At 46.0% G+C, this 14,067-nt stretch overlaps 1 protein-coding gene across 3 annotated transcripts in view; it reads right to left on the bottom strand.

The window, feature by feature from the left end:
• LOC116948094 (CD166 antigen-like) overlaps positions 1-14,067 on the bottom strand; it is a 79,764-nt gene that overhangs the window by 50,568 nt on the left and 15,129 nt on the right. For all 3 annotated transcript variants that reach the window (XM_032964430.2, XM_032964433.2, XM_032964435.2), the window contains exon 2: positions 1,854-1,978. In XM_032964430.2, the coding sequence (XP_032820321.2) occupies positions 1,854-1,978 (125 nt within the window). The remainder of the gene's footprint in view (positions 1-1,853; positions 1,979-14,067) is intronic.

Here is a 14,067-nt window from a genome sequence, read left to right as displayed (position 1 = left end):
CTCTGCCGTTTGTGAAGCCAGCTGCCCCTAGGCCTCAACCTCCTGTGCACTTGGCGCTCATTCAAACACACACGCACACACGCACGCACGTACGCATGCACGCGCACGCACGTGCTTGAGGCTGTTTTTGGGCATGCCGCGGGCATTTGCGGGGGAGATAAATCTAAAAGAGTGCTGCGGCATAAACAGGCCGTGTAATAAATACGTTGAGGCGAACAGCGCGTGCTGCCGCAGGTGGACACGCGTCGTTGGGAGTGAGGTGGCGTATCGGACAGGGCCAGGGAAGACGATGTGGCCACTCGCTCCACACAAGTGGAACGCGAGGAGCAGCCCAGATTGTGACCATGGCCGCCACCCCAAGTCAAACGATCGCCCTCGAACTCCCGCTCTGAGAACTGAGAGAGCTCCGTACTCGGTGGCATTGCGACCATTCACTCTGCCTCGCCTGAAGCTGTCGAATGAATCAGGAATCTCGACGTCAAACTACAACGGCTTCCCCAGCCATACGAAGAAGAATAAGTAGTAGGAGGAGGAGAAGGAGCGTCGTGTTTGAAATCAGACAATTACTTCAAAGAAGATCAAAACACCGTCCCGTCCCCTCAAAGAACAACATTCCTGATAACGTCAACGCTCTTTATATATTTACCTGGTTATTCAAAGTTGAGACTTACTTAAATGAAGTCTTTATATAACAATAGGTGAGTGGCAGGTGGCATATTGTATTTTTTCCTTACCAGCAATATATCAAGATAAATATTCTAGGTGGCATAATGCAGCAGCATTTAATTATTAATTTGACCATGACCACAGCGCTGTTGTGATTTACCAAGGGCAAATATATTGCATACTGCTAGGCCCGTGGCAGGCGTGCAAGCTCGCTTTGGTTCAGAGCCAAATTCACAATCCGCTTGGGCCAAAAACAAAACGCATGACTTCCAAAAATATGTTGTCCCCCCCACAGCGGGTGTATCGTGTGGCACTCCGGCCGCACAAAGTGCACGAGTTGTTTCTCCAAAATGTCGTGCAAAAAGGAAATGTGTACGTGACTCACTGACAGGGGGGGGGGGGGGGGAGGTAAAGGCACAATCACAATGAGTGCAAAATTGTATAGAATGTGTTGTAAAAATGCGTCACATCATTGACGGTATGAATGAATGATGTAAATGATAATGGTGCTCTTCATGAGCTCGTCGATGTAATTGAAACAGTAACATGCAAAGACAACTATCCCCTGTGTAGCCTTGTACAGGATGTTGGGGCAAGTGCTGCTGGGCAGCACCTGCTAAGATCAACACGGTGCACAAGGGAGCGGTGTGGTGAGCACCGCGCTCAGCTGTCTTTGTCTCCCCCAGTGCCGATGTCATGACACCGTTTGCGGCCAGAGTTGACCTCAGGAAGGCGCAGGATAGGTTCAGATATTCAACAACTGATGTCAGCCGTGAGTGCTGGGTCCGTTATCACTACACGACCGTTCCCCGCAAATACATCTGCATACACATATACAATGTTCCCCTGTATAGCCTCAACAGACTGTTGGGAAAGTGCAGTTAGCGAGCACCTATAAAGGCCAGCATGACAGCCGAAGGGGTGGGTGGCCAGTGTCACGCCTGGCTGCCCATGTCTCCCAGTGGTGAGGCTGAGTCACACTTACATGGATGGATGGATACACAGCAATGCATAGCAGCATGCCCACGTGCTGTCCCAATGCACACAATGATTTATCCAAACAGAGGTGATAAACATTTACGTATGCATGTATGTACGTATGTTGAACTTATTTTGCACCATACGTAGCCAACTGTGATAATCGGAGGTGCTTGGGGAAATGAAAATCAGAAGTGCGGGGTACTCACGATGAACCATTGCACGTTCACAGCATTGCCGATGGATGGTTTGTATGTGCAGGGGATCTCCAGAGGCTTTCCCAGTTCCACCTCGACAAGCGGGCTCACGTTGACGGTGATTGCTGCCAGAGTGCCTGGAACAACGGAAGGGGGGAGACGAGGCTGTTAATTGGCGCATCGTGAACGTGAACGCAAAGCCACTGGCGTATTGTAAGGGGCGGCAAAGAAAGATACCGGAGAATCGGGACACTGTGCGCAATAATATCAGGACCATATTTTTAAACTCCCATCGTACGGCGGCGGTCGTGTGGGCGTTAACGGCGCCTGATGTTTTGATGACGCGAATTCAAACACGGGGCACAAATATCCCTGCGTGCACAATTGTGCAACACCGGCCCGAGATGAAAATGCTGCAATTTCAAATAATGTCACAGAAGGCAATCTAATCAAACCCAATTAATGTAAAATTTCACTTCAGTGGACGCACACACCTGTCCACACACGAATGAAGATGCCGTGGGGCAGGCAGAATGGCAGGCAGGGTAACACCAAACAAACACAAAAAGCGATTTAATGCTCAAATAAACAGAGGCGGCGCTCGTCTACTATTCACAGATCTGAGCCAGTGGTGGAAATTCCACCTCCCGATGGCGGCGGTGGCAGATTCATTCATAGGACAACCACCGCAGGGCCGAGTTCACGTCCAATTGCATTTTTAAACTCGAAACATTTTTCGATCGCGGGGCCCCTCACTCTACCGCTGAGTCACCTAGCCGGATACACAGCGCGCACACACACACAACGTAATGCAGTGAATCACACAGTGCGTTGGTGCCCCGCCAGCTTGCATTCACAACGTCGAAACTGCCCGCAATTTCACGCATAATTGATAGTAAATGTTCGCGCGATGAATTCAGATATATGTTGCCCAGACCGGCATGTGGTAATGACCAATGCCCCCCCCCCCATCTCTCTGCCTGCATTGCTCGCGCGTTTGGCTACTAAAGGGAATTTTTACAATACAGCACGCTTCGGGGAAATGAAAGCAAGAAAGAGAGAAAGATTGTGCCATATCTCACAATGACGAGGGTATGACCTTATACCGTAGAAGCATAAAATATATATATAAAAAAATACTATTTCTGCAGCTGAATGACGTTGAGAAGAGACAAAGAGAGTAGAAATGCTTAGAAGGGCATTGAAGATGCGGCCAGGACAAGGCAGAAGAAACAGAGGGAGACTGCGGAAGAGAGGATGGCAGGATGGGGTGGAACGAGATATGAGGACAGTTGATGTCACTCGAGAAGAGACACAAAATAGAGATACTGTACACGGAGAAATCAAATCTGAGCACCCGAGCCAATGCAATAATGGGAATGGTGGCTTAGAAGAAGACATGGCTGAATGGTCTGTGGCAAGGGAAAAAAAAGCACATAATTGCATTTCCCTACAACAATTCACGTGTTGCAATATTTACAAAAGACACATGAGTGACGTTCTTGGACATTCGTCTTTAATATGTTAAACGTATCTAAATATGTTTAATATGTCTCACTAATTAACCCAGGTATTTCATTTATTCAGACAATATATGCAGTAAATACCGAGCACTGCCACTCTCAGTAAACCAGAGAGCCCTCTGATGCCTCGGCCAAGACCTCTCCCTCTCTCTTGTGGTTTACACTTAAACAAAAAAAGTAATTGCCGTGAATTCAATAACATGTTTTATTTTAATTAGTTATCCACAAATACACTGCTGTTTGCTTTTACTGCAATCAACCTGACAGAGAATCTGAGCCTTCTACACCCAATGAACCAGACATCCACCACCGCTTGATGCCGGTGGGAAGGGAGTCGGATGGACCTGCACAGTCACAATTTCACACATTTCGGTCGTTAATTGCACTTACAATACTGGGCCAACTTTCCATGTTTAATTGGTACGTGTGAGATTTCTTTATATGTAGCAATAGAAGCATTTATTAGCAGAGCGCACAAGTGTTGTCATCACATCTACGTCTCTGTTTAAGGAACGAAACAGGAGGGCTTCTCCACAAATCTGGCTGTCGCCTGATGAAGCTGGTTGGAATTACTGGCGAAACGTCGTACTCAAGATTGTAAGTGTCGTGGCTTGGCTCTCCAAACACACCGCTGTTGCTGTACTAGTGACGAATTGGCCACGTTCTGTTTACGTGCCAAACCTTTACTAATTGGCTGTGTCAGGTGGTGGCGGGTTCAACGACACATTTATATTTACGCGATCTAACCTAAAAAACCTGTGTTGTGGAAGTTATTTATTTATTTGCTTGCTCATACCGCACATGCCCCACAAGTGGAAAGTCTCTCCCCCATAATTACTCTGGCTTCGAGAAGTTTTGCTCAAACTCACTCCTTCCTCTCTCTGCTTCCACTTCACACAGAACTGACCACACAACGCCGCATTGCATATTAGCCTAGACATAATAAAACAACGTGTAAATGTGTTCTATATCAAGGCTGTCACTTGACATCAATGAAATGAGTTCTGGATTGAACATAGACCCGCAGTTAACATATTTATTTCCTTATCTAAAACCCCGCTTACAATCTCCGCCCTCTAGCGAGGCAACGCTGTCTCACACACTCAGCTCTCTAATCCATTTCTCTGTTTTAACACCGACGCTCTCACATGCCCAACGATTTATATATATCCGCTTCCCATACCTACGTGCTCATGCATTGCATTTGCACGACTATCATTTTTACTCCAGGGGCCATGGAAGCTAAAGCCAGTCCACATGTTTACCTTGACCCGGTTCCATACTTTAGTTAGATTATAACAAAAAGCTAGATGGTTATATGAATAAAAAATGGTCATCATCATCATCATCGGCTATGGTCAATCCATTCCTGGATAAAGGCCTCACAATGCTCCACCTCCTCCATGGCATCTTCTCCGGCGTGTCCCATCCTTTCGCTGCCATTCCGATATCGCTCTTGACCCTCGTCCCTTCTAGCGACATGCCCTGTGCCCATGCCCGATTACTTTTTTTTTCCGTAAGCAGTTTGGATGATGGCATTCACCTGCATGCGTTCTCTCGGACATGTGTTCTAAGAAAGAGAATAGATTTGACCCTTTCTGGCAATAAAAAAAGGTGTTAAGATGTTCAAACACCGAATAAATGCCTTTTTAAAGGCATCGAGTCTGCATCAACCACACGTGCTTGTGGCAAAACATGCAAACAAACATGCTCTGATAACATATGCATTGTCTTTGAGGCTGATCAGCCTACACCAGAGACAGCCTTCTTTGTGGCCCAGTCGCAAAAGTGTCAGACCAGAGAACACCAAAAGGCGAATAGCACGAAGACAATGCAAGTATCGGAACACATATCTCGCGTCGAGCGGTTATAGCTACGGGGACTTTTTGCCAGTGACTGGCGACCTTTATTTTGGCAAAAAGGGTCTTCGCGCACTGCGAAAAATAATCGTTGTTCTGTGTTCCGTGTTGACGACCTCGTTTCTGAATGCCACCCCCAAACAAATGATGGTCCAGCCAACAACGATACGTGGTCCTAAATGCTGCAACACACAATGCAACCGGCGCAGACTACGGATAAGTTTGCAGGGCTCGAGAATCACGGGTCGCATTCATTCCGGTATGTGTGTAATTTATTACCTGCGCGTGTTTATGACCACAGTGGATCCGCACTTCAAAAAAAAGAACCAAATCAAAAAATCAATGCCCCAACTCGTTTTCAGCATTTGAGTACCCAAAGGTGTTCGCTAATTCTGGCTTGGCAGGATGAGTGGCATTTTTTGTTTTACCGTATATATATAAAAAAATAAATTTGACTGCTTCACATGGGGAGGGGCACATTTATTTAAATTAATAAAAACATTTCCCCTTGGATAATCCCTTGAGATGGAACGTCTGATTTGCAAGGTGAGTCCAGAGGTGTCAAGTGACATGTATGTAGCAAACAAGTCATCACACGCGTAGAGACATGTCAATTTTCTTAACTTATACAGGTCCCGAAGATATCACTGCTAGACCCCGAACAATAAAGGCTCCGATACTTGCATTGTCTTTGCGTTGTTTGCCTTTTGGATTATCTGGTCTAAAATCGATGAGACTAGGCCATAAAGAAGTCTGTCTCTGGTGTAGGACAATCAGTTTCAAAGACAATGCACATAGTCAATATTATCCATAATAACAATTATAAATTGAAATTGTCGGGGGCTTTATTCTCCAACACACCGGTGTGCTGAACTAGTAACGAATTGGCAGGTTTTGTTTACGTGACAAACCTTACTAAGTGGCTGTGTCGGGTGGTGGCGGGTTTAACGACACACATTTATATTCATGCGATCTAACCCCAAAAAAACTCGATTATGGATGCATATATTATCAGACTTTGTTTGCATGGTGTTCCACGAGTATATGTGGTTAATGCAGACCCGATGCCTTGAAAAAGGTATCATACCTTTCAATGCATCGAATGATAATTCATGACAATATATGCATCCAATGCATGTATGCATTTAACGTCGTACTTGGTGAAGCACACACACACGTATATATATACAGGGGCAGAGCCAGGGGGGGGGGGGGGGGTGACAGGAGTGACATTCTGAGTATAAGTGTACGACACTCGGTCTGGCAGAACTCCGAGCAACTGCATTGTCAGAGTGTGTCGCCAACCGATGGCGTCTAGTTCAACAGCCTGACTCTCTAATCATTCTTGAAATAAAAATTAGTTGAATGTCACCCCGGCCTCAAATCCTGGCTCCGCCCCTGTATATATAAATAAATAATGCGGTTCACGCAGAACGCTGAAATCCTTAAACGCGTGCATCTCGCAAACTTGCCTTCATCCAAAATGATTGCACGCCCATTGAACAAATTACGTCACTGTTGTCGTCGAAAATCTGCACATCCACGCGCAGATTTACATTCGATGCCTCTTACGAGCACAAAAAGCTTCGCGTGATAATGTGGGCGATGGGAATTAGGGCACTTTGCAGGAAGGCTTCGCGTGAAATCAGCCGACACGACACGCAGTGCTTCGCGTGCTTCAAGTGCAGATGGTTTCACATCTGATCGGTATTCATTTGATGCGTCAACAACTAAACCTGTTGCCTACCATAGCTTTAACATATAAAAAAGAGGTCTGAGAAAATACAGCTTATGCCTCACCCTTCAGAAACCTGCTTTGACCAGCGTGATGAAGAATTATATGATGGGAGACTACATTTGGGGGCTGATTCGTGAAAGTGATTTACAGTATAATCGTAAATCTCTAAAAACTACTCACTTCTAAATCTTTTGTAGTCATTTTTGTATTACTTTAGTATAAATACATGTTAATTTTGTATTCTTGGTTCTTTCGGTAAAGTCCCTTCTACGTGACTTTACCGAAATAACCAAGAATATGAATCCCTGCAGTCACGAAAGCTTTAAATCGAAATGTTAATTTTGATTCATATGTTATTTTTTTCTGACTTTATGTGAACGAAAATACACCAATTGGCCCATTTTCTCATTGAAAATAGGTACATTTCAAAATATCACTGTCCTGGTCACAAAAACAAAGTTTGTGGGGAATAATAGCCATTTTCTATACTTTTTAGGCATAAGCAATTACGAAATAACACTTACTACCCAGGAACAAAAAAATATGTTACACAGTATTATCAGTTCAAACCCCATTGCCGACTCAGCATGGCAAGACCTTCATCCAGCAGTAGAATCAAAGAGAGCTGTCCATAATGGCTCACCACCTCTTGTTTACCAGCCCTGAGCCATTGGTGGTAATTCCACATTTCTATGGCAGGTCGTGGGTCTATCAACCACAAAGTGGTACTCACTGTATTGACCCCAGAGGGAGGGATGATGGGTCTGGGTCAAACCCTGACCAGGATTTGAACTCACAAACTTCGATTGCGAGCCGCTCTCGCTCTACCGCTGAGGAACCTCAGGCACTTGCCATGAATAGAAGCCGCCGTGTAGCGATCAAGCAACAAGGCTATAAAACGTTGTCATGTTGTGCCCTTGTTAACAGCGATCACAAAACAACTGTGAACCGGCTCTCCATGAAAGATTACTTGAGTCAACGAGCTCCATTCCTCCAGAACGTTAAAGTTTTTCTTGGCTTTGAATTGTGTAATTATGGTACCATGCTTCCCCATTAGTCTCACAATAACTGCGTGTGTAATTGAGCAATAGCAGGAGGAAATGTGCTGACGGGTCTTCTTCCTGGCAAGAACCTCAACAGAACACTGACCAGCTAATCGTCCGTATCAAGACAAGCGTTAATATTCTCTGCAGATAACTTTGAAACGTCTTTCACCAAAAGCTAACAAGACAATTAAAAAAAATATTTTTTTCAGGGCTTCAATAAAACCTTCGAGTTCAAAATGAAGTGAGCGGCGACAGAGAAGCAAAGTGAACGCCGTTTGCTGCCAGAGTGTAAAACTCATCGTTATCATCAGCCACGCTCTATCCACTGCTTAATGAAGGCCTCCCCAATCCATCGCCACCTCTCATGACCCTGAAATGTAACAAGATAAAGATCCCCCGTATAGCCTCAAAAGACTCTTGGTGGCAAGTGCTGTTCGTGAGCACCTTTGAAGGACGGCACGGCAGACAAGGTGGTGGTGGCCCAGCACCACGCCCATCGGCCTTCGTTTCCCGAGTGGCGATATCTTCGACCCAGGCGAGGCCCAAGGATCGGTTCAGATAATCACCACTGGTGTTAACCGTGAGTGGGAATCGAACTCGGGTCGCTGGGTTCGTAGGGCAGTGCGCTAACCGCTGCACCACCACTCGACCCACCCAGCACCTGCACATGAGCTGACCTTATCATTGTTCCATTATCCTCGGCGGACATCCTCTTCAATGTGCTCCGTTCCTTGGCTGCCACTCTCTTATTATTCTGACCATTGACCATAACCCCTTCTAGCGACACGTCCTGCCCAGGGCTACTCACTTTTCTCAAGTGACCGTGTCGTGTTTGCCTGCGGAGGGTGGCACGGCTAGAAGGATTTCACTCGTAAACTTGAGTCCTCCGCATATCGTTGCACGCCCATCTTGTGTCCTTTTGTGCAACCATGTACCCTATAGGTTGGGTATGCACTCGGGCCATTGGCGCTTGAAAGCAGTGCTACACTGGAAAGACATTTGTACAGCTCAAGTGACCCTCCCAGAAAGCATTTTCCATTATAACACGGGTAGCCTCAAACCGCCGGTGTTACTCTTCGCCCCCGACGACGCTTTCACTGTAGCTGGAATGATGTCATGAACCTGCATATGTGCTCTAAGCCACGTGGCTCCTCTTTCTTTCCTTCAGCAAAATTTCCAAAACACCCATCTGTTCCAAACACCCTTTTCCAGTTTTTGTTCCATATATATATTTTTGTTGTTTTTGTTCTTGATGACGACCATGTTTCTGAACCATGGAAAACTCTTGCCAGCGCTCGACTTCAAGCTGAGGGCACCTGTGTCGACGGCCCGTGAAACGTTCCCGCATCCTGGCCACACCACGACCAGAATAGATTTCGACTATGGCCGCAGCTACTGGTCATTTCCCACACTCCGGTCTTTTGAGCGACCCCAGGAAATTACTCGGTGAGGAATTAAGCCCCTGGATCTTCCCCAAATCAGTTCAAATTATAGTACATATGACAATGGCTTACCACGGATCCATATTTGTTTTTTGGGTTATGCAATGTGGTGGTAGTTTTTTGCCAACATTCTTGCTATTAACCCCCCGCATCCACCTGCGAAGATTGTCAGGTTTACACAGATATGATTAACACGTGGCCAATGTATGGATGAAATTATGACCAAAGGCCTCAGACTTTCAAAGACATTTAGCACATTTTTTGGCATAAAACCATTAATATATATTTAGCATAAAACTACAACGTCGCCTCACCCCGCAAAAAAGGGTCATTGTCTCGGCTTCTGAAATCTACATTTTATGTGCAAGTGCTGTATCTTGCTTTTGTCTCTACCTGTCAAGGAGCAAGGTTCTAAACAGCACATGTAAATGTGCCTTCTCTCACACTTTTCCCCGAGCTATGAAAAATGATAAGACAGGAGATTAGTAACAAAGGGCACCAATACATAAGTTTGAGAAAACTTTAATTTTGCCAAAGGATATGCATCAACATATTTTAAAGGTCAAGTTGAAGAAAATGTAGATAATTAGCAATTTAAGCACCGCACCCACCCCCACAAAATAAAACTACCTGTTGTGCTATTGGCATGTGCGCACATTTACTTTCTACCAATTACTAAAATGTACAGACATATAAATAAAGGGGGTCCACATAGGGAATCCATTGCATTCGGCTCACGAGCGGTCAGCTGACTCCTTATCACTCTGACATCACTCCGATCGTTGTTACCCTTCTTGTGAACTTCGATCATTGATTCCTCCGCTGATGTTGAGGACTCCCGGACTGCTGGACTGCTGGTTACGTCTCATCCCGCACCCCGTGATTCAACCACAACCACAGCACTGCAGATCTTAACTCTTCTATATCCGCTTCGTCCCTTCCACGTCTGCTAAACATTGGAATGTTCTCCCATTGTCTCTTTTTTCCCAAGGCCTTATAATGGCAGATGCGGATACCTGATGCACAAATAGAAAAGAAATAAAAACAACTTTCCAGTGTGCGAGTGTGGTCATCCGGAAAAGGCTGTAGGACATATAACGATGGAATGCCCGATCCACAAATACGAAGGAGACATCAGAGCTATACACTTCACTGCTCATGACGCTGTTTGTCTGGCTTGACCGCCTTAATGTGAAATTGTAGTTATTTGCTCTGCATCTTAACCGTACAAAAGAATACGTTCTTGTAATAATAACCTTGCTCAATTCAAGAAATATATAAACGCTTCGCTAGACTATTACAACTTCAACGACGCTGTTTGTTGCTGGTTGCTTAATGTCTTGAGCATTTGGGCCCTGTGCTCAGCAACCCTGATGAACCCTTCCCCAGCTTTCCCACAGGAGCTAAGAAACAGGGCTTACAGTGCCGTATAGTGCCGGCCATTAATTCTGAAAGGCCAAAAACTGGCAAGTGGCGCAAAGCACTCATCTCCACCGGCGCTTCGCATTCTAGAAAATGAGGATGTGCACTGCCAATCAATCATAAATCCCTTAGTTTTAATCCAGCAAGGAATCCATAAAAGCACTACAGCACATCTTGCTGCAGAGACCTCTGGGTACAACGGAGAGGCAAACTGCTGATTGACACTGATAATAATACTTGAAGGACATTCTTTGCCTCTGTATGCTGACATCTGAAGAGCAATGGGCGGCACTCATCTCCTGTTTACCAGCCCTGAGCCAGTGGTGCAAATCCAACTTTCCTATGACAGGTGCACGTTAAAGGTCGTAGTGTTGAGGTCGGCAAACCTACGGCACGGGAGACGCGGCTCTAAGAGGACCGCTCAGTTATTTAAGGGCCATCTCATATTCAAACAATTTTTTTTATTTTTTTACAAATAAACTATAAGCTATTTTCATTTGACCAGGTAAGGCTCTTGAAATATTGCGTGCGTGTGTGTGTACGTTGAACTTCTGTCGCACCGTACGCGGCCAACCGTGCTAATCGGAAGTGCGGGGGGAAGGACAACAAGCTCAGCACAAAAATAATGACTTTTTATTAAATTAAATAAAAATGGTTCTTGTTGAATCTGGTTGCCCCCCCCCACCCCTATAATAGTTGACTTCTGAAAGTGGTAACTCTTTTTATTACATCCGGCTGGGATATGGACATGAAGCGATTCAATTGCGGTCCGCGCACTCTAACCTCGACATTACGCAGCTGAATTGCCACAAAAAAAACGCCGCACCGCATTACACTGTACGCACCAAATAAGGAACACGAACGAGAAGTCGTTAGCTCCGCCGCACTGTACGGAGAACTTGGCGAACAAAGCATTCATGCCAATGGAGCACAAAGGGCTCTGTTGTGATTTTTGACCCTGGTTAATGCCCATGCATTCTCACGCAAACATTTTTGGTTCGCAAAGGTCAAAGGTTAACCGATCAATTTAATTGCTCTGTAACCTTCCGACGGTCAGCGGGATTTCAGGCGGACCACATTTGTCAATATTTGGCCGAGTCTACAGCAAGAAGACTCAACGCAGGAAAGCACAAAGGGTCCCCAGTAAAGTACTAGTCGTGCGCACGGGCAAGCCCGGCGAGCACACACCGACACACACTGCGACAATGGCATGGCCAGGGCCACACCTGCCCGCCGCGCCATCTTTGCCTTCCTCGTGCTGATGTTCGCCTTTCCTGAACCAGGTACTCATTATTTTTTATTATATATGTATGTATGCTGAACTTCTTTCGCACCGTACATAGCCAGCCACGGCAATCGGAGGTGCGGGGGAAGGACAACGAACTGAACACAAAAAGGCAGTTTTTGTTGTTTCGACGCTGAGGCAACCTAAAGAAGGTCAAGTAAACATCTGAAAAAGTTAAGCCCTGTCAGGCTCCGTGGTGTTCAGTCCAGTCTCCAACCCTTATATCTCTCTCTCTCTGGCCTCTCTGTGGATGTGCTGCGAACAAGGGCCATTGCCAGAAACGTTGGCCGCCACATTCATCTCCTTACACAAGGCCACGGCGTTATTGTGTTGTTATTTGTGCTTGTGCACCACCGTCAATGCAGTGGGCATCACCAAATAATTTGTTATAAAGGCCAAGGACAGCTGCAGATAAGGCACTTCCCAGCGTTGTGAAAGAGCGGGCATCCGAGAAAAATGTGCTCACGAGCGCGTATCACGGAAACAGACACATGTGTTCCCCATTGGAACCTCCTTTGCCAGTAGCAAAATATGATAATTGTTTTTTTACGTTTTTATCTGCCAAACAAAACTGCGGTATGCAGACACATGTGTTGTCGCATTCACACATGCGCCACTATGGACTCAATGCGGTATGCAGACACCACAGCATTGTGAACCAATTCCGGTGGACCTTAGCGGAGTAACGTTCCGCCTGGCTCCGGCAATTCCATAAATTGTTGCGATGCCGTGTCGTGGTTCAGGATCACGATCTGCTTTAACAACGCAGTGAATGTAGCGGCCACTAGTGGCTGCGGGCCAGGTGGGGGGAGGGGGGGGGTCATGCCAATGCATTACGCACAACATGTACAAATTGATAACCATCGATCCATGCACACGTGATTTGATGTATGTATCTATCACGAGCTTTAGAATCAATATTAACCAAAGCATTGTTGCAGCTGTGGTACACACGCATGTAGTAATACTAGCAACTAGCAATGTCTACTGCCTGCTAGCTTGGAATATGTGTGTTTTGACGGTTTTAGTTTAATGGGTCAAAGAGGCGGCCGTTAACCAAGACACGAGTGAAAAAGCGACAGGTCTGCCGAAGAATGAAGTGTGACAAGGAGTAAGCCGACGAGATGGGTTAACAAAAAGAAGAAGCAAGGACAATGAAAGGGGTCACGGATAATCTTGTCAAACACAAATTCACGAGGAAATGGGCACCACGCGCCGTGTGAAGAACTGACGAGCGATGAGAGACCGAAGTAACGGCCGAGCGGAGAGACCTAGGGAGAAAAGAATCAGCGGAAGAGATGGTGGCAGCGAGGCGACATCGCAAGAGTCTGAAGTCCAAGACCGCACAGGAGCAGCTGGGGAAGTAGCAGGGAGTGGGGGGGTGGAGGCATTTGCCCAGCAGTGGGAAGTTACAGGCTCACAACAATAACAACACACAACAATCTGCTGGGGCCCTGCATTCGCTGTTAATATCAGTGACGTTGAAAAGGGCTCGCATGCAGAAGCCCTCTGCATACAGGACAAGGAGGTCACTCAGCGAGCCGCAAATCAAAAGATTATGAAATGTGTGCACTCCCATTCATACCAGACAATTTATTGTTAAACTCTACCCATGCAGTCATTTCATATGAAAGGGCTGCTTTATGAAAGAGATTAACAGATTCATAAGTTGTCCGAAAATGGGCTAGCACCAAACCACGATGCGCGCCCCCAAGCAATTTGCAGGGTTTTTTTTATCTCTCTGTACTCCGCTCCGCAGGCAAGTTGTTGCGGGGAGATAAGTAATGCGAACGAGCATCAAAGTGGCCCGTGGTACTCGAACAAAACATGTCAATAAATGTGCTTCACGCTAAAGTCTGCTATCTGAATGTCCGGTTGCATTTAACAGCGATTTGCATTACGTCAAGCCGC

The sequence above is a fragment of the Petromyzon marinus genome, chromosome 32 (genome assembly GCF_048934315.1).
Source record: "Petromyzon marinus isolate PM22_M1 ecotype Great Lakes invasive population chromosome 32, UKy_Petmar_22M1.pri1.0, whole genome shotgun sequence".
Classification (NCBI taxonomy): Eukaryota; Metazoa; Chordata; class Hyperoartia; order Petromyzontiformes; family Petromyzontidae; genus Petromyzon; species Petromyzon marinus.
The sequence above is the reverse complement of the archived record's forward strand: the minus strand, read 5'-3'. Positions and strand labels throughout refer to the sequence as shown.